Source organism: Vitis riparia, chromosome 5 (genome assembly GCF_004353265.1).
Source record: "Vitis riparia cultivar Riparia Gloire de Montpellier isolate 1030 chromosome 5, EGFV_Vit.rip_1.0, whole genome shotgun sequence".
Lineage (NCBI taxonomy): Eukaryota > Viridiplantae > Streptophyta > Magnoliopsida > Vitales > Vitaceae > Vitis > Vitis riparia.
In genome coordinates this window covers 1,326,801-1,348,981 of record NC_048435.1, presented here as the reverse complement: position 1 = coordinate 1,348,981, position 22,181 = coordinate 1,326,801, and the positions used below count along the sequence as shown (strand labels likewise).

Below are 22,181 nucleotides of genomic sequence, written 5' to 3'. Positions count from 1 at the left end.
CCCATATCAAAATTTGTGTTGTTCTCTTCATGGAAGCATGCCATTGAGTTCTTGATATAAAGGGAAGTGTGATGGAAAGAAAGCTAATAAGGAGAAAAATTAAAGAAAAATTTAAATTTTGTTCAATTTTCTCATGTGATTCTCTAAATTTATTTATTATCTTTTTATTTTTAGTTTAAAAATATAAATTTTTATTGTCATTTTACTTAATTTTTCTTTATATTTTTTCTTTAATGATGGTAGGCCATACAAAAAAAGATAGATTTTTTCATTTTTTTTCCTCCTATCCAAACAAAATTAAAGGTTTTAGAAGCATTTCTCTGGGTAAATATTAGGATGTCCAAAAATAATTATTTTGTGTTTTTAAGCAAAAAAATTCTAAACTTTCTTGGCTTTGCATGGTGCATATGGGCTTGGGGCTGAGTAGTTGGGGTTAAAATAATCCAGATTTAGTGGGTTGATTAATTATTGGGCTTATTTTTCTGCTTTCTTTAGTTTTAGCTATAAAACTAATTCCTAGCCACCAGCCAAGCGTTGGGCCCAGCCCGGTTCTATTTGGGCTAAATCCAACCATCCATTTTGTGCGTTTCAGCTCCATTTTGAAGGTTTATATTAAAGGGTTTGGTCCAATTATTCTGGCCATGGAGTAGTACGAAGTTTATAACCAATACAAAAATAATAATAATAATAATAATAAATATTATTTTAAACTTGTTTTTATACAGTACGAAAAATTTTAGAATTTTTTTTAAAATTAAATTTACAAAAATTTGTGCTAATGGAAGTCATGTATTCAACATCAATTTATACCTTATTTTTAAATGATGTAAATTTATGGTATGACAACATAGGTTATAATAATTACAAATATATATATATATATATACCAAGCACATAATTAGAAAATTACAAAAGAACATTCAAACCCCTTTAATAAGAAAAAGGACTTGCAATGATCGATTGATTGAGATTTGAGTCATAATTAAGTGACAAATGAATGAAAAATGGGATTAATACTAATATTAAATTATCCAAAACTATATAATAAAACAAATATATGGCATAGCTTCAAAAGCCAATCAAATAATCAAATACTAGGAAGGAGAATCCTAACAAAGGGCTAGAGCAGCCAAAGGACAAGAGGAGAAAACACCCATGGAGTGGATGGACATGACAACAACAAAGAAATTATTTAGCATAAGCACATGAATTAGTTAAGATATTATTCCTCTAAGCCCACGTGGGCTTTTTTATTATTTTTAAAATATATATATATATTTTTATATTATCATATTCTTATATAATTTTTTATGTTGTTGCCGACAATTAATTATACCGTGTAGAAGTGAGAAGTAGGAAGGGATTTCTAGCCACTATCTTAAAATTTACCTAAAGATGATGAGGGGCATATTTGAGATTTCCTTTTTTTCATCTAATAGTAGAAGGGTAGAAATAGAAATGGATGGTGTTTTGGAAATATTTTTATAAAAAATAAAGATATTAAAGATTTTTAAATTTTAATCAAATATTTCTTGGTAGACAAAAAGTAAATAGATTACCTTCAAAAGTGGGGAAGGCTTTGAATTTTGTCAAAACGGTTTTTTTTTTTTTTTTTTTTTGTTAAGAGGTTTTGTAAATAAAATTAAAAGTACGTTATGATTTGAAGAAAAAAGACGTTGGCATAGAAATAAGGAAAATATTACTTCCTCTAAAAATTCTTTTTTGAATTTATGCACGAAATTATTTTATATTTAATGAATATTTTATTATATTAATATAAAATTATGATTTATCATGTTTCACTCCCATAACTTTGGTGGAAAGAAAATTTTTAAAAATAATAAAGAAAAGGAGAGAAAAATTTTAAAAAATTCTTTTGTTTGACTGTGGATGAAAAAATTGAGGGGAAAAAAATTAAATGAATGAAAATTACACCTTTTTAAAACCTTTTCCAACAAAAACAATAAGGAAATCTTTTTACTTTTTTTTTCTTTTTTTGTTGGACTATATTTGTTTCTTGAAAAGTGATAAAAGAAAAAGGAAAAAATATATCTTTAAAAAATATATATATTTAAAAAAAAAAGTTAAAAACCTATATATTTTCAAATATAATAAAAATTTTAAAAATAAGTTTAAATAACCATATAAAAATAATTTATTAATATTAAATATATATTTTTTATTTTTTTTCTTTCCATATTCCCTTAAATTTATTAAGAACTAAACAAAGATTTAATATTTAAAATTATTTAATTTTTTTTATTCATTTATTCAACACTTTTTAGAAAGTAAATATGTAATTATCTACTCTCAACCATGTAAATCCACTTTGGACCCAAATAGACCCTTACGGTTTTAAAACATGTCAAACAAACCCCCACACCGGGGTTGAGAATCGGCTCTGATACCATTTGTAATAACTCGTTCCAATTATGTAGATATTGTCCGCTTTCGATTCAAAAAACCCTTAACGGCTTTAAAACATGTCTACTTAGTTAAGAGTCGCCTCTACATATATAGCGTTAGGAACTTTTCCCATATCCGATGTAGCATGTCACAAAATATATCGTTAATACCTTAGAAACATTCCCATACATGATTTATGGTTGTTATATGAATGGTTAAGATTTTGGAATTTCTTCCAAAGATTAAGATAAAACCTCAACCTCCATTGTTGTTGTTGGGTCCAAATTGTATTGTTTTCATAGTAAGCATCTATCTCCTCCATACCATTCACATTTTCTCCCCATAAGCATTTAAAATGATTTTTCACATGGGAAGAACTGTCCCGATTCTTTTAATCATGTGGGTTGATGTCTCAATTTTCTTTCCCTTATTATTATTTTTCTACTGTTTTGTGATCACCCCACAAGTCATTCATTGACTAAAGATAGATCAAATAAATAAATAAATAAATAAAAATTAAATCATCCATAAAAAAGGAAAAAATAAACATGCTTGCCAAATGTTTTTCCCATAAAATCAATGTGGGCTTCATTTATTTTTATTTATTTATTTATTTATTTATTGGGTTTGGTGTCCCTACAACATACCCCAATAAACCAAAAGGGACTGTTGGTCCCTCTAATTGGAGGGACAAACCAACATATAGGAAGAATGGGATTTTTTCACCCACATTGGGGTCCCCTTGAATTATTCAATCTCTTTTCTCTCTTTCCCTTCTGGTAATTCAATTGGTCCCTCCTCGAAAATGAAAGGGACATGCTTTGTATAAGAGACATAAATGCATTGCACATAGGAAGGAAAAAACAGTTCCTTCAAAAAGGAGAGAAAATTACAAATTATGAGTCTTATTTTTATATATGCATATATCATGGCTAAGGTCTCCATCTTGGTCCCCATCTTCTCTTGAACCATCTTTATGGGTTTTAAAGGTAAAAAGTAGTGTTGGATGGGCTATGTCTGTATGACTGCATTCTTATGTGGGAAAATCAACAACATTTCCATTCATTTTCTTTTATTTTGTTTTTACTTGGGGTTTGAATATAATATATAGACATTGACTACTACTTCAAACTTTTTTGGTTTTTAATACACAAAGAAGTAAAACTATATGTTAAAAATATTTATATATATATATATATATATATATATATATATATATATATATATATATATATATATATATATGTTTCCCAAAGGTATCCTTTCTTTCCCAATCATACATAGATAAATCTTCTAATAAACGAAAATCAGCTTATTTTGTTTTTTCAATAATTATAAAGATCGATTAGATTTGAAAATTTTGAAAATTGATTTTATTAGTTGAAATTTCAGTCTTTTTTTATAAAAAGAAAAAAAATCAACTTATGAGTGTTGTAAATGAAAAGAATGAATGACCACATTGATGGCCATTATGAACTCCCATTACTCATCTTAAAGATGAGTAAATGGAGTTCATATTATGAAGCTTATAAAAGGCTTCTTACCCCTCCATGTAAAGCATCCCGAGAAAGAAAGAAAGTTCTTCCTCTCATTCTCTCTCTCTCTCTCTTTCTTTCACTTTCTCAATTCTCTTCTTTGATTCCTTCTTCCATATTATATATCAAAGTAAGATATATTTTATCTCTACTACTTGATTTGCATATATTTGTCCTTGTTTTACAACACGTTATCAGCACGAATTGCTCTGAAGATGAATGAGGATGATGTATGTCTCGCGGACTGTGCGACCACGCACACAATTCTTCGAGATAAAAGATATTTCCTCGAATTGACATTAATAAAAGCTAATGTAAGTACCATATCTGGTACTACAAACTTAGTTGAAGGCTCTGGAAGAGCAAACATAATGTTGCCAAATGGAACTAGATTCCATATAAATGATGCGTTATATTCTAGCAAATCCAGAAGAAATTTGCTCAGTTTTAAAGATATCCGCAGAAATGGATATCATATTGAAACTATGAATGAAGATAATGTAGAATATCTTTATATTACTTCCATCATATCTGGCCAGAAGCTTATAATGGAAAAACTCCCGGCTTTCTCCTCTGGGTTGTATCATACAACTATAAAGCCTATTGAATCATATGTTGTCGTGAACCAGAAGTTCAACGACCCAAAAGTTTTTGTCCTTTGGCATGACAGGCTAGGTCACCCAGGGTCTTCAATGATGCGTCGAATAATCGAACACTCACATGGGCATCCACTAAAGAACCAGAAGATTCTTTCGCCCAATGAATACTCATGTGCTGCCTGCTCACAAGGTAAATTGATAATCAGACCATCTTTTACTAAAGTCATATCTGAGTCACCAATCTTTTTAGAAAGATTACATGGGGACATATGTGGGCCTATCCATCCACCATGTGGACCATTCCGTTATTTTATGATCTTAATAGATGCTTCTACTAGGTGGTCACATGTTTGTCTCCTTTCTACACGTAACGTAGCCTTTGCTAGACTCCTTGCACAAATAATCAGATTACGAGCACAATTTCCAGATTATCCAATTAAGACAATACGTCTTGATAATGCTGGCGAATTTACTTCTCAAACATTCATTGACTATTGCATGTCAGTAGGGATAAATATTGAGCATCCTGTTGCTCATACTCATACCCAGAATGGTTTAGCAGAATCCTTCATCAAACGTCTCCAATTAATAGCTCGACCATTACTAATGAAAACCAAATTACCTACTTCGCCTGGGGACATGCTATTATGCATGCTGCAGCTTTAGTCCGTATTCGACCTACAACTTACCATGAATACTCCCCTTCACAACTTGTGCTTGGAAAACAACCAAATATCTCTCACTTACGAATCTTTGGTTGTGCAGTATATGTACCAATTGCACCTACACAACGCACTAAAATGGGTCCCCAACGAAGACTTGGGGTTTATGTAGGTTTTGATTCTCCATCTATCATAAGATATCTTGAACCTTTGACAGGCGATGTTTTACAGCCCGCTTTGCGGATTGTCATTTTAATGAGAGTGTTTTCCCATCATTAGGGAGAGAAAAGTCGATTCCTGAAGAACGACAAGAAATTAGTTGGAAGACATCTACTATGACCCATCTTGATCCTCGTACAAATCAATGTGAACTAGAAGTTCAAAGGATCATTCATTTGCAAAATCTTGCAAATCAATTACCAGATGCATTCATTGATACAAAGAAAGTGACAAAGTCACATATCCCGGCTGCAAATACTCCAGCACGGATTGATGTCCCTGTAGGACAGTTAACAAATGAATCTAAGATACGCCTGAAGCGTGGTAGACCTGTCGGCTCAAAGGATGTAACTCCCCGGAAGAGGAGAACCCAAGAAAAACTTGGCACTCTAGAAGAGACCATCAAAATGACTGATCAGTTTAAAATTGATAAATCTATAGCCCTAGAAGAGGCACAAATAATGCAGAAAGCCCCCGAAGAGGCACAAATTGAACAAGAAGCCCCCGAAGAGGCACATATTGAACAAGAAGCCCCTGAAGAGGCACAGGTACCTGAAAATTGTGAGATCTCAGTAAGTTATGTACAAACGGGAGAAAAATGGGATCGAAATAATATTGTTATTAACAATATTTTTGCTTTCCAAGTGGCCTCTGATATCATAATAAATGATGAAGATCCCGAACCACGAAATGTGGAAGAATGTCGACATAGAAATGATTGGCCAAAATGGAAAGAAGCTATACAGGCAGAATTAAACTCATTAACAAAACGAGAAGTTTTTGGACCTGTAGTCCAAACACCTGAAGATGTAAAGCCTGTTGGGTACAAATGGGTATTTGTACGAAAGCGCAATGAGAATAATGAGATCATAAGATATAAAGCGCGATTAGTAGCACAAGGTTTCTCGCAGAGACCTGGCATTGACTACGAGGAAACATATTCTCCCGTCATGGACGCAATCACATTTCGTTTCTTAATTAGTTTGGCAGTCTCAGAAGGACTGGATATGCGTCTCATGGATGTTATTACAGCATATTTATACGGATCCATGGATAATGATATATACATGAAAATCCCCGAAGGATTTAAATTGCCTGATGCAAATAATACAAAGCCTCGTAGCATGTACTCAATCAAGTTACAACGATCCTTGTATGGATTAAAGCAATCTGGACGCATGTGGTACAATCGCCTTAGCGAATACTTGCTAAAAGAAGGGTATGTGAATAACCCTATATGCCCATGCATCTTCATTAGGAAATCAGAAACCGGATTTGCAATTATTGCAGTGTATGTTGATGACTTAAATCTTGTTGGAACTCCTGAAGAGCTCACAAGAACAACAAATTACTTGAAAAAAGAATTTGAGATGAAAGATCTTGGAAAAACAAAATTTTGTCTCGGCCTGCAGATCGAGCATTTCCCAAATGGGGTTTTAGTACATCAATCAACATACATTAAGAAAGTTTTGAAGCGTTTTTATATGGATAAAGCGCATCCTTTAAGTTCTCCAATGGTTGTCCGATCACTTGATGTGAAAAAGGACCCATTTCGTCCTTGCGAAAAGGATGAAGAGTTACTTGGTCCTGAAGTACCGTATCTTAGTGCTATTGGTGCACTTATGTATCTTGCCAATTGTACACGTCCAGACATTGCTTTTTCTGTCAATTTATTAGCAAGATACAGTTCTGCTCCAACTCGAAGACATTGGAATGGTATCAAACATATATTGCGTTATCTTCGCGGAACTACTGATATGGGTTTATTTTACTCAAGGGAATCAAAGCAACAATTGCTTGGATATGCAGATGCAGGATATCTTTCAGATCCACATAAAGGCAGGTCACAAACAGGGTATGTGTTTAATTGCAATGGTACTGCTATTTCATGGAGATCTGTCAAACAAACAATGGTAGCCACATCATCAAATCATTCGGAAATACTGGCAATTCATGAAGCAAGTCGTGAATGTATATGGCTAAGATCTATGATCCAGCATATTCGAGAATCATGTGGACTCTCCTCTATCAAAAGTGACCCGACAACATTATTTGAAGATAATGCTGCATGCATTGCACAAATAACAGGGGGTTATATTAAAGGAGATAGAACTAAACACATTTCACCAAAATTCTTTTATACACATGAACTCCAGAAGAGTGGTGAAATTGATGTGCAACAAATACGCTCAAGTGATAATCTAGCAGATTTATTCACAAAATCATTGCCAACCTCAACATTCAAGAAGTTAATACACAGGATTGGAATGCGTCAACTCAAGGATATCGACATGAGGGGGAGTATGCTTGTAAAAGGGTGTTAGTGTACTGTACTCTTTTTTCCTTCGTCCAGGTTTTGTCCTACTGGGTTTTACTGGCAAGGTTTTTAACGAGACAGTCCTAATATACCAAGAAAAGAATATTGTACTCTTTTTCCTTCGCTAGGTTTTTCCTATAGGGTTTTTTACTAGCAAGGTTTTAATGAGGTATATTCTTTTAATATGGTGGTCATCCAAGGGGGAGTGTTGTAAATGAAAAGAATGAATGACCACATTGATGGCCATTATGAACTCCCATTACTCATCTTAAAGATGAGTAAATGGAGTTCATATTATGAAGCTTATAAAAGGCTTCTTACCCCTCCATGTAAAAGCATCCCGAGAAAGAAAGAAAGTTCTTCCTCTCATTCTCTCTCTCTCTCTCTTTCTTTCACTTTCTCAATTCTCTTCTTTGATTCCTTCTTCCATATTATATATCAAAGTAAGATATATTTTATCTCTACTACTTTGATTTGCATTATATTTGTCCTTGTTTTACAACAATGAGATTATTTATTTATTTATTATTATATATATTTTGTAAATTTCATTAAAGTAATTCATTATAATTAATTGTGGTCAAACTAATCTTTAAATGTATTTATTCATTTAAAAATACTTTAAATTTTGAACTCAAATAATTTTAACAATTTTTAAAAGCAAATCAGACTCTATGACTAAATTAATCTGTATTCAATTAATCATTTAAACCAAATCAAATCGAGCATAAATAAACCTGGTTTGATTCATTTTTTCATTTTTTAAAGATCAATTTGGTTTTGATTCAAACATAAATCGATCTTATTAGTTCCGATTATTTTTAAAAAAAAAATATTGAAAATTTGATTTGTAAAGCTACAATAAATCCCATCTTTGACTTTAATAAAATAAAAAGAAAATATCTAATCTCTAAACTTCTTAAAGCTTACTAGTAATTAAACTCTTTTTTAATTAGCATTTAAAAGGAATAATAAAACAATTAAAAGATTAAAGTCAACTTATTATGAGGCTTCTATATTTAATTTGTTGTAAAAAAATATCTAAAGGTTGACCATTTCCCAACATTGGGTAAGTTGAACCTATTTATTTATCTTTAGTACATGGTAGATTTGGTATGACTGTATGAGGTGGAGAATATTTAAAATGAAAAAAAAAATTTGAGAGAAAGAAAAAAACAAAGGCTATAATCATACTTATTTTGGACAAGCAATATAGTAAGGAGGAGGCATACAATGGGTACCATAGAATACTTTTTTGTGATTATAATAAATGTACTTTTTTTTTAAATTTATTAATTACAATGTATAGGGTTGAGGTTAGGCAACCCACCACTTCTTATTTATTAAATAAAAGGAAAGAATATAGTAGGAGAATATCCACAAGGATGATGATGATGATCCAAAAAGCTCCAAAAATAGATAGGTTATGAACATTGCTTTTTTTTTTTTTCTTTTTTTTTTTTTTTTAACTAGAAGTCATAATCCAAACTTTAATTTCGTGCCCATTAAAGAAAAACATTTTTCTTTTTTTAAAAAAATAAAAAATTGTGAGAATGTTGCTTGGCCTAGTTAATGGTTTAGGGAAATAGGTTTGTGATGAATGGGATGTTGAATGGTACCTAGAAGTTTGACTCTCATTAATATGAAATACCATAAAAGGGTTTGAAACCAATGTGACCAATTTTTTAAAAATAAAATAATTTATGATGAATTTTTTTAAATTGAAACATAAAAGACGGGACCATTTATTTAATTTGCAAGGAAAAATGGTCATATTCCCAAGCGCCTTTCCTACAAAATATGTACGGACAGTGACCCATTTGTAGGTGTACATGCCCTAAAACATGATAGAAAGATATGAATGAGCCATTGAATTGAATATTTATATTTCTCTTTGTCGCCATGGATGATAGAAGTAAAAGGCAGTGAGCAAGGGGCAGTGAACTTAGTGGTGCCCCATATGGGGCTGCGACCTAAACCAACTTTCCTTTTCCACCTTCACTTTAAATTTTCAAATTTTTGGCGTCTAATGCAACCCCATGACCCCTCCATGTGGCCTAGAAAACTTTACCTTAATTATTCAGTTTTTTTAATGGGTGTCCTTTTCTTTTTGGGTTTTTGTTGTATCCACATGGGGGCAGACCATATAATAAAAAGAAAAGAAAAAAAAGGCAAAAAAAAAAAAAAAAAAAAAGTGACCTTGGAGAAGGGTCGGTTGCTTATGTGGTAAAAAAGTTAGTTGGGATATCTTGGTGTTGGACTGTGCTATGACACCCCACATGTGACTAATGATTTTCTACATATGTGTGCCATCATGTTTTTAGAATCTTTGCCCACATCCCTCTCCTTCCCTTCCAAGTCTTCCTTTTAATTTCACCATTAAATTCGTCTATTTTTTCGGAATTGAGTTGTCCAAGCATCGCACGATTGCTTAAAAAGAGTGTATGAATATATATATTTTTATGTATAAATTAAATATTTTAAAATGTGGGATAGGAGCTTAGGACAAAAGGCAGAGATGGGTGGTCTAATAGTATATTTATTAAAGGGTGTAGAGAGACAATTGGGGGCAGTGATGTTACATGGCTGCAACCACTGTGAGCCACCTAATGCAAAATCACATGCTTGGCACTAATGATTCATGCAGCAATGGACCCCCACCATTCTCATTCATGATAGATTTCATATGGTTTCGGCTGTCTGGACATGCCCACTTTATTGAAAGTGTCTACTCATTTTGTTTCATTCTTGTTTATTAATTTTGGGACCTAATTGAAAGCTTGGTTATTTTATTTTTTTAATTAATTTTTTAATTTTTTTTTCTCAGTTGGGTTTCTTTTGTAATGGATGAGATCATTTTTGGGTTGTGATGATTAAATCAAAATATTAAAAATGTAATTATGGGACTCATCATAGGTTGGTGGATGATGGTAACTTTTTAACCTTTTTATTATGTGTTTGTTTGGTTTAGGATTGATTAATGCGCACTCTTCACAATTTGGTTGCTTTTTGGGCTCATTTTTAATTTTAATGTTCATAAAATTGAGATATTTCTCTTACATCTACGATAGGATATGATGGATAAGATGGTTCTATTTATCATAAACCAATTACATAGAATTCTTAATAATTCAAGATAGTGTTAGAAATTATTTTTAAATATAGATTTTTTTTTAAAGCATAAAATAATTTTTAAATTTAAAAAAACAAAACTTGAGATGAATCGGTTTTTGGGATTTCGTTTTAAAAACAAGTTAATTGTAAGCATAAATTTTAGACATTTTTCTTTATTTCTTTCTTGATAAAAATAGTCCGAAAAAAATTAAAAATATAAAAAATAATATATAAATTGGTGTATGAAAAAATAAGTTATGAAAACTATTTGCACATTTAAGTTTTAGAATAAAAATTTTCTTTTAAAAATAATTATTTTTAAATTTTTTTCTTAAAAATCAAATTGTCTTAAAAATCAAGATTGCTCATTAGTTTATGTGAAAATGGGTTGGTTTTTGGGATGTGGTTAAGATTGCACCAAATGTTTTTAGAAATGAGTATTATCCCCATTTCTAAATTTGGATTAAAAAAATTATAAAACATACTCACTTCTAACACCCAAAAAAATAAAATAAAAATAGAAAACTCTTGAAAAATAAGTAAAGACAACAGAGCATGCTGGCTTTGGCTATTCAAATGATGGAGCCTAGCCCCCAAACCAAACTCTTAACACTATCCCAATCATGATCCATTACAATAATAATAATAATAATAATAATAATAATAATAATAATAATATATTGTTGTTGTCATCATCAATGTATACAAACCCATTAACTAAATATTATATTATGTAAAAAATGTATATTATTTTTTCTGGTGAATTTTTTCAAACCAATACTTGCTCAAGCTTTGACATGGCAGCGGCGTTCATGGAAAAAATAAAATAAAATAAACAATTAATCCCCAAGTGGGTTTGACATTTTTTACGGGGGGCGGGGGATGGGCACTAAAATCCCAAAATTGGATTCATTTATTTTTGTAGTTTCCACAGAGACTACAAAATAAGTGAGGGTAGATTTATGGATTTATATGTTGTTGAATAATGTATGAATTTTGGTACATTGAATTTACACACTCAGAGGAAGTCTCCCAAGTTCTCCTAAGTTCTAACCTTGTACCTTTGTCTCACACAGGATATGGGCATCGCCAAGCCTGTTCCCATCCAACATAAGACATTCTGCTATTTCTTTATCATGCCAAAATGTATGTACAACTCTCAACACTTGCTAAAAAGTAAAAGTAAAGGTGAGTAAACGAACAGATAAGTAATCTACATGTGTATATATATATATTTTATGTTGGGGGTAATGTGATTTTTTTTTTGGGGGGGGGGGTAATGAAATGTGTTTGTGGATATGATTGTAACATGGAGATGGCGACACGAGTTTGATTAGGAAAAGTGCCGGCCATCCCGATAGGATGGGGCCGAGTAAGTGGTGCTTGATGTGGACGGCTTGAGAGTGCTACCTTTGTATTTCTACTGTGCCGTTTCGTTTGTTGCATTGAGTAGATCCAATGCACAAGTAATTTCTCCTCTTTTTTTTCTTTTTTTTAATGTAAACAAAACAAAAAATTAGAAATGTGTTAGAGAATGTAAATGGTGGGGAAGAGTGATAAATGGGAATGGGACCAGGAACAGAAAAAAGAGGCATAAATAAGGCACATGGGTGCATGTGTGAGAGGGGAGAGGGTGTTTGAATGGGTGGCAAACCCATGTGGAGTGGAGTGTAACTTTGTTGACCTTCTTCAAGCCCACTATTCATTCCACTGGAATGGATGCATGTGGATATGCAAATGAGGGGAGAGGGGGGGTGGTCCTCGGAATCAGTCATCAAACTAAGTGTCGCTGCTCAAGGCTCATAAACAGCCCTCATCCCAGCCCTATCCGGCTGATAGTGATGAAACCAGGGCCATCCATGATCCATCCGTGTGCGCAAGTGTTGGATCTGCCACCATAAAATGACAGGGGGCACGTGTCGATGAGGGGGGATGGGGCCAGTTCAGAGTTGAGAGTGACAATCCCACATGGAGTGATGGAAGGCAAGCGAGGCTAGATTGCACCCATTACTTGGAGGGGCAGATGTCTCACATGCGCCTCTATTTGGGGAGGGACAGCATGCCCACATGATAATTGTACCTCATGCTCATAAATACATTGGCGCATCCTCTAACTTTAGGGCAGTGGGAGTGTGATATCTTTATTAAGGACAGTAGACACCTCCTTCACTCTCTATCTGCTGCTCCTGCTGTTGTCACTTTGGTGGTCAAAATTTACTTCCCAATAACTCAATAAAAGATGTGTCCTTTTCTTTGTTTGGCGTCATGATTTTTTGTGTCCCCGGTAAAAACTGTCTTGTTTTCTTTCGCCCCGCTTCTCATGGCTTCAAAGTTGATGCGACATTAATGAACTCCCCTCTATCAGCTTTGGCTTTAATGCCTGCCTTGAAACAAACCTCATGAGAATTCCAAAATTTATACAAATATTAACTCCCCCAAACCATTTCTACCACAAACATTTAAAGATGATCTCACCAAGAGTTTGGGGTACTAAGATAGTAAGGCCAACTCTGGGTTCTGGAGTAGAGATATTGGATCCTCCCCTCTTTGGGCATCTAATGAAACTGGAACAACGGCCACAGGGACAAGGATTTTTTTTAATTTTTTTGTTTTTTTGTTTTCATTTTTACCTAAAAAGGCTGAAACCAAAGGACTGGAAATGAAATGATTCTGGCAATTTGGTAAATGGGGATTGTTCTCGGGGCAATTTGGTCATAAAGTGGGACGATTTTGGATTCAGTACTCGTTCTAAAAGCACTCAAAACTCAAAAGTCACAAAAATAAATATCCAGATTGAAGATAATGTTAAGAATCTCAAAGATAGAATTATAGGGAGAGAAAAAGAAAGGAAAAGCACATGTATTTAACAGGAAATTACGAGAAGGATGGGAGAAAAGAAAAAAAAACACGTGGCAATATATGACATTTAGCTCGTCGGAGGCCGGCTCGAGCCGAGAGTGTCGGCCGGCGAATTACTGGAGGTGGTGCCGGCTCCGGCGCCGGCGCCGGAGAGGAGTTCAGTGAGAGCGGTCATGGCTCTGACCTGCATCTCCAAGGCAGCTATGTAATCAGTGGCTTCTTCCAGAATATCCGGCAATGGAAGTTTCCGGCATCCGGGCACTAAACGGCCAAGAACGCGAACTTTCCGTTGCACAGCCGGCAAATTCTTCCCTTTCAGACGTAGAATACTAACTTTGGGCTTCTTCGACCGATTCTGTCCGGTCACCGTCACTCTCTGCCTCTTGTGTTTCATGAACTTGAGCTTCAGCCGGTTTGTCAGGATGGCGCGGCTCCACCTGGTTCTGCCCTTAGCGGCGACGGCAAGAGCTCGATCGGCGACTTCGCGGACGGCTCGGCCGCGGCGCGGCGTCTCGTTGGAAGAACCGAGGCGAACTTGTCGCAGAGCTTGGAGAAGCTTGGAGGAGTAAAGCTGTTGCTGGACTTGGCTCTTCCATTTTGTGTGGTTCTGATTTTGCTGATCTCTGACTTGGCTCTGGATTTGATTTTTCTTCTTCTTTTTCCTTTTGGACGACTCGCGTGATCTGTCGGAGTTTGTTACGGGATTCGAGATCACCGATGACGCCATCCAATCCTTCGCCTCAAAGATATTCTTCCGTAATTCTCAAATCTCAACAGATTCAGGTTTCAGAATCAGACAGCGCGCACACTCTCCCCGACACCACGAAGCAGCGGATGATACACCAACACCTGTACATCACCAGAGATTCAGATTCACGGGAATACGCTTCACTCAAAAAGATTTTTTTTAAAAAAAACATGAAAAATTACACACAAAGCCTCCAATTTCAAATCAACAATCCAAAAATCATCAACCGCGTGATTCGCATATCAATCAATAATCAAACAATCAAACATAAAATCACCAAACACACAAATCGAATTCTCATATCTACAGTTCTTCCAACCACCGATTTTTTTTTTCTCTTTCTAGAATCTGACCTTTGAAATGAGAGATGACACTCGCCGGAAACTCCTCCTGAGCTGGATTGATTTGAAGAAAACTTAACAAACGAAATTGAGAGAAGAAAAAAAAGAGAGAGAATTGGGTGGGGTTGGGTAGGTAGTGGTGTTGATGCCTCAAAGCCAGAGAGAGAGAGAGAGCCGGGGGGGCGTGGGGAGAGACAAAGCGAGGCAGAGTAATGAAAGGGAGAGGTGGTGAATTGGGAGCTTTAAAGGGATCGAATCATAAGACACCACGCGTCGGCCCCTTAATCACATATATTTAAACCTTAATGTAATTACCTCTTTAGCTCTCTCCACTTCCCTTCCGATCATATGCGCTTTTCTTCATGCTCTGTGACTCACTCCCTACTCCGTTTCTTTAACGTATTATCTGCGGTGACGGTATTGCCCTTCCTGTATTTCTAAGACGGTATCTTTTACCCAACGTAACACCCATTTACTGTACTACCCACCAGCTGGCAACTGCTAGCCCAATCACCCGTGCTTCTGCTTTTTGCTGTTGGAGCTTTGGCGTTTATTAACTCCTCGTGTCTAAATATAAGTGATCATGGCATTGAATGAAAAATTATTTTTAGATATAATTTTTTTTTAAAGAAAATTTTACAAATATGTTTTCAATTTTTTTTTTATTGAATATCATTTTAGATAATTTATTTTAAAAATGATTTATTTTTATAATAAATTTGAGGTATTTTTATATTAAATATTTGAGATATTTTTATATGATATTTTAATGAATAATTTAAAATATAGAAAATTTAGTATAGAGAATATCTTAAAAGTTTTTATATTGTATATAAGCATATATGTATAATACCTTCATGATCGATGATGACTGAGAAAAACTTGTTTTATTTGACTTGACAAACATAATTTTATTTTAAAAATAATTTATAATTATTCTTAAAAATTTTATTTAAGAGCGTTTTTTTTTAATGTTATCAATTTTTTTAAAAAAATTCTATTAATAGCAGTTTTTATTGAATATAAAAAAAATTCTGTATAGTTTTTTTGTGTTCATTTTGTAGTCTTTTATATATATATATATATATATATATATATATATATTCATAGAATTTTGTTGCCATTTTTTGCCTTGTGTTGTTGACAAGGATTACACTGTCAACAACCAAGGCCTATCACAAAAGCAAATTGTACTTCACAAATTAATTCACAATCCCCGCTGACCTGAAAATGGTTGACTGTTTTGAAAAATAATTCAGAGTGTTGAGTTTGATTTTTTAACAACAAAAGCCTATTTAAAAAAACCTAAAATTAGTATTTTATTTTTTTAATTATTTTATATATTTATATAATTATTTTTTAAAACAAATAAAAACAATATAAAACAGTTAAAATGTGTTTTTTTGAAAATATTTTACTTTTTATTCTTAAAAACAAAAAATGAGTTTTGATTGTTGAACATGTTTTTATATTTTTTTATTATAAATAATAGAAAATTGTTCTAAAAAATAGTTCTTAATAATTTCTATTTTTTAAATTTTAAAATAAAATTTGTATATAAAAAATAACAACTCTTATACAAAATGCATAAAATTACCCTATTTTTAAAAATATTGAATTGTAAGGTAATAATTTTTTTAATACCTCAATTTTTTTAAAAATAAAATTTAAATATCATTACCCGTTAATGTAAGCCTCTAAAACTTTTTCTACCTCAAATTTATAATTTTTTGAAAATAATTTGTAAGAATAGATTGTAAAGCAACATTTTTTATGTAAGAAATAATTTTTTTTTTTTTTTTACTATTTTTCTATTTATAGAAAACAAAAGGCAAAGTAGTTTAAAATTGAAATGTTTCTTTGGATACATTTCTCATTTTTCATTTTTAAAATTAGAAAATAATAATAACTATTAGATGCTTATATTAAAAAAAATCATTGAAAAATATTAAGGTATGAAAAAAATTTATTATCTAATTTAAAAAAAAAAATTAAAGTAACTTTTAAAGTTATATAAGATGAAGGTGTTCTACTTTGAAATAAAACTTTATGATTTTTAAAAGGAAAAAACAAAGCAAGTATACCGAAAGGTACATTTAATTATACTATTTTTTAGGGAAAAAAATTAGAAGGAATCTTTAAAAGGGAAGACATAGAATTATAGAAGAGAAGAGCTAATGGCAGTGGAGAAAAAAAAAAAAAAAAGGAAATTATGGTGGCTCACTAAAACTTTTTCCAAGAAAATGTAGAGCACATGGATTGAGCTTCTTTTTCTTTTTATTTTATTTTTGTTTTTTTCTTTTTGAAAGGACAATGATACAAAGAATGATCACAAGTAGAGGAGATGGAAGGCAGCTCTGTGAAATGGCTAAGATCAAAGCCAACCCTTGAGACCATTTTGTCACTTTCAAAACAGTAGAGACCTGCAAATCATGTTGGATCCTCTGCAAGTACTGTAAAGTATACCATATGAGATTTTGAAAATAGTTTTATATCATCTAATTTATCTCAGAATTTTCAAAGAATAAATAGAGTGATGTAGTTTTTTTTTTTTTTTTTAACAATCCTCTCTAAAATTTTTCATGATGAATACTCTTGAATTTATACCTAATTTTTGTTCTTTGCCTTTTAATCTGTATAAGGAACTTGGAAGGATTTTAATCAAACAAAAGATGGGCTGGATTGGGAACAGTAGGCCTTTTTAGGACGTGGAGAAAATGATTAAAAAAATCCGTGAATAAAAGAATCAGAGTTTGATGATGAGGTGGCAGAATTTAATTGGATGGATGTGGTGTTGGCACCCACTAATTGATCGAGGAGGGAATGTGGGACCTTGATAATTTTTTTTTGTTTTGGATCCGTGCAATGATTATTGTGGTGGCGATGATGCACAAAGGAAATGATCAACAGAGGAAAAGCATGTGGTTGTTTCTCTGCCACTTTTTCTATCTTGGGCTTTGTTTTGTTTTTGTTTTTCTTGCAACTGTGAGCCTTCTGGACTCTTGTGCCCCTAATTTCCTGCACCGTGTTCCCTATTTCCCACCCATCCGACCTCCATTTGCTTGTATTTTAATCATTTTGTAATTTGATGTATACTCGGCTTGGATCTTCGAAGGAAAGAAAGCAGGAGGAGAAGATACTGAAAAGAAAAAAAAGAAAAAAAACAAAGAAAAAGATAGTTTTCTTGATCCATATGGAGGCCTAATTATTAGGATGATTACCTATAAAGAGAAGGATACTTATTATATTCAATCCCATTCATGCCTTAGTCAACATAATTGACCTGATTATTGCAAGAATTAATATATAAATATTATTGTACTAAAAGTTGAGTAATTCTTCACCTATAACATTTTTATTAATAATGTTTTTATTAGAAACATTACTTAGTATTTAGATATAAACTAAAAAAAGTCATTTATAAAACATCTTTAACCATTATCAAACTCACACCCAAGGGGGCAACAAATTAGCTGAAATTTTCAACTAGTTATACAAAGAAGTTGCGTACTTGCTGGAAGTCATCAAGCTGCCATCCTAGCTGAGTAAAAATATGCAAAAAATTCTCTACAATCATGAACCTAATAGTTGAATCTGAGAAAAAACATGGTAGGAGCATGTGTATTTGTAATGGGCTATAGGGACATTGTACTAAGAAATTAACCCCAGAGAATTTTTGGGAAAACTACAAAGACTACGGGCATTATGATGGTGGCAGAGCTGTTGCCTCCGTTGTGTGAGACACCATTCAACAGTTAGCACCAAAAAGAAGGAGAAAGAGCCTTAAACAAATCAACAGTACATACTTGGGATTGCATGTGGGCTGATGATTGAAGGTTATTCAATTCATCAACATGAAAGGATCTTTATTATGGTAGTTGTAGTAATTATTAGCAGTATCTTATAAAGTTACCCTTTTTATCTAAAAGCAATGTTCTAAAAGAATTCAACTAGGATTTGAAACACCAGTTTATGATGTTTCAAAAAGATCTAATCTTGTTGACAAATTCTGAGCTTTGTATCCATCTGGTAAGACTAAAAGCAGATATTTCTTTTTAGTATTTGCCTAGCTGTAAATGCCTCTAACCACACTCTACATCTGCTAATAGACTATATTATCTAGCAATTGAGTTTTCCTTACGAGTTCCTGGCAACAATGAAAGCAACAGACATCATAAATGAAAGCAATCACAGCTGAACATCACTTAGTAACTGCAGAGCATAGAGGGTATGGCCGCAATTAATTGACTACAAAGTACATATAAAATAAATATGCTTTCATAGCAAGCTTTTCATGTCAATTACTATGAAAGTAATGCAATTTCAGTTCTTTTAATGATTATATTTCAGTGACTATAATAAACACAGACGCACATACAAGAAAGAAAAAAAGGAAAAGGAAAAAGGAAAGACAGAGAGGGAGAACAAGGTCTAGTTAAGTAAAAGTCTTGAAAAGTTAAATGGATGAGCTGTGCCTTCAAATGCTATGGAGAAATATAGAATTACCCTCATACTCATTTGACCTGAAAAGTGACACAGACTACAGCAAAAATTGGCATAAAGGAACTTATTAATGGAAAGTTCACATGGGATGATTGTGTCACAAACCCACATCCATAAACTTGATTCCTTTGTGGATTACAGCAATCCATTGCTTTCATGCACAGCTCTCTCTCTCTCTGAAATTTTTACTTATTCATAAACTTATAAATTTTTGTGGATTACACCAAATCATTACTTTAAGTACAGCGCTAACTCTATGTGGCCCAACAACAGTAGGATGCTTTGAATGAAATCACTTTCCAAAGTTATCTGTCAGTCAGAAAGAGGGATTTACTCCAAACATATAAAATATAAAAAAATTTATATATAGTAAGTATGCTTCTTACTAATGGGTTTATCCCTTCCCTTATTGACCTGCTAATGTTATATTTTATTGTCAAATTGGATTTTTATGTGTCCCATCTTATAACCACTTCCAGGAAAAAGAGCCTATAATGTTTTGTTTGGTGTCCTAGTCCATTCCAAATCTTACTCATCCCTCGCAAGTATCTAACTACTTCCATAAAAGAGCATGTGTGATGATGCCTAGGTTGGTGGCCTATCATAATGGAAAACCACTTAATTTAACTTGAGAGATACAACCAATCGATAAGGCAGCTTAAAGCTTTTAAAGAGTCCTGATTATACATTTGAAAAACCTCCTTGAAGCTGTCGTGATGCATTACTCTCTAGCATGGATCTATGTTAAGAAATCATTCTTTGGATTCTTTTGCAGTACATGTTTTTTTGACTGCTTCAGTTTGACTGGTTTTTACTTCTATTTTGTTCCATATGTCATGGTTGATTCATACTACCACTAAGATTTTTTTTTTTTCTGTCACAACAGCAATCATCAATTTGGGGTTTTGGGATTGCATTAGCTGCCGACTCTTAGTATTGATATATAATAAATCAGTAATCTGTTTGAAGATATTTTCTGCCTCGTGTCTTGTTTCTATCTCTCCCTATCAACTTGGCTTTCCCCCTAGAGCTATTTCAGACCATACAAATTGTGAACTCTATTTTTTTTTTTTTTTTAATTCAGAGAACTAAATTCCTTACAGGCACAAGTTTCTATTATTAGATCTGGCCAGACAGACTATTAGGAAAACAATTACATAACTTCCAAATGCCATCAGCAGAACAGAGGACTTGACAGTCTTTATGCTCACAAATTTGTAGGAAGTGGGCATGTTCAAGACAAGTATTCTAATGTTTTAACTCTCAATTATAGTTAATGTATGATTTTGAAAGCATTTTTTTTTTATTGTATGTATGAATTATACATAACTCTACTGTTTCCAAATTTTTTTAAACATAGCTTTAATCTATGTTATCCTCATGTTGTTTAGCGTTTGGGGAGTTAAGGCATTCCTCAACCACAATAAACAACATTAATACTGCCAACTTTATAACAGACTAGAACAATCCAATCTGTTATGGACAAATGAGAGAGGGGTAACATGCCTTTGTCAACTTTCCCTGTTCCAATTAGCACGATATGGAAAAGAACCTCACCCGACCCGGAACTCGGCTGGCAGTTATATGGTTCGGTGGTGTTTCAAACTATGAATATGTGCCTCAGTAAGGTGAGATGTCTAGCTAGGTCTACTGTGGCAAACCAAATTTGTGCAGGACTTGCGTCATTTACTCGTAAGCATTAGTAGTAAATGTAAGCATTAGTTGAAGTGATAAATGTTGCTTAGAACAGTGGATGTAGTCATCCATGTCAGAGACTCACCGACCCAAGACTTTAATTGGAACTATGTGTAAACGTGGGCTCAACTTGGGCCCAGAACAGTCCACACTTATTGAGGATGAATCTATTTCGAGCCCAACTTATCAGGGATGGTCTCTGGACCCGGAGGAACGTGGGATGTCCTGGGAAAATAATGTGGTGACCTGTCATGATTTAATTGAGAACTTGACTCCAAACAGAATAGAGTAAGGACATTTTAGGTAACAGGCCGCATATGGTTGAGATAAAGTCTGAAAAGCTTTGTTGAGAATACAATGTCAGGTGGAGACATGCCCTTAGGCTGACTTTATCCCGAGGAACATGGACTGATGTCCAGAGAAAATTATGCAGTGAATGATTTAGTTGAAACTTGAAACCCTGAATCCAAACAGAATAAAAAACTAGCATTTTATGTAACAGGCCCGAAATGGTTGAGATAAAGAATGTAGAGCTGAGTTGGGACTACAATGTCAGGTGGAGACAGGACCTCAGGTTGACTTCATCTCCTGTGGATGAAGTCGCAAAAATGTATTTTACGCATAATTTGACATGATTATAAACTACTTTGGAGAGTAGTGGAGGATCATGATGAGGATTGAAGAGATGATCTTGATTACTGATTAAGATTTGTATCATTCACTGTTTTGGAATCATCTTAAATTTGTTTCCTAATTATTCCATCCTAGAACGTGGCTTTTCCCTTCAATGTACTACCAAAACAAAACTGATGTGATACTGTTTCCTTGGAACATTCAAAGTTTTAAGGCCCCATGTGAACTTAACTTTAATGGCTCAGTAATAACTAAAGGGACAAGGGAAGCGATCAGATTGGTAAGCTGAGATTGAAGGACGGCACATAGTTGGAGCAGCAAGGATAAGGTTAAATCAATTGAGTTACAAAAGGATGGGCTTCCAGGGACTTCTTAATAGATAGGCAAAAATTTGTACCACTCCAATAAATTATGAAATATTCTAAAGAACACTGGGCCAAACTCATGTGCAAGTTCACAACTGTTAAGGCAGAGCATATATATGGCAAAACCAATAGGAAGGCAGATCATATATATGGCAAAACCAACAAAGTAGCTAAGACTTAGCCAG

General features: G+C 33.3%; 1 protein-coding gene across 1 annotated transcript; it reads right to left on the bottom strand.

Annotated features, from left to right (window-relative positions):
• Positions 1–13,624: 13,624 nt before the first annotated feature.
• On the bottom strand, positions 13,625–15,022 carry LOC117914878 (transcription factor bHLH147). Its single transcript, XM_034830392.1, has 2 exons — positions 14,813–15,022; positions 13,625–14,560 (listed from the first exon to the last, which is right to left on the bottom strand). The coding sequence occupies exon 2, from the start codon at positions 14,436–14,438 to the stop codon at positions 13,779–13,781; it is 660 nt and encodes a 219-aa protein (XP_034686283.1). The 5' UTR covers positions 14,439–14,560; positions 14,813–15,022; the 3' UTR covers positions 13,625–13,778.
• Positions 15,023–22,181: the final 7,159 nt, after the last annotated feature.

Coding starts and splice junctions, on each gene's coding strand:
- LOC117914878 (XM_034830392.1), bottom strand. CDS start 14,438: ATGGCGTCATCGGTGATCTCGAATCCCGTAACAAACTCCGACAGATCA.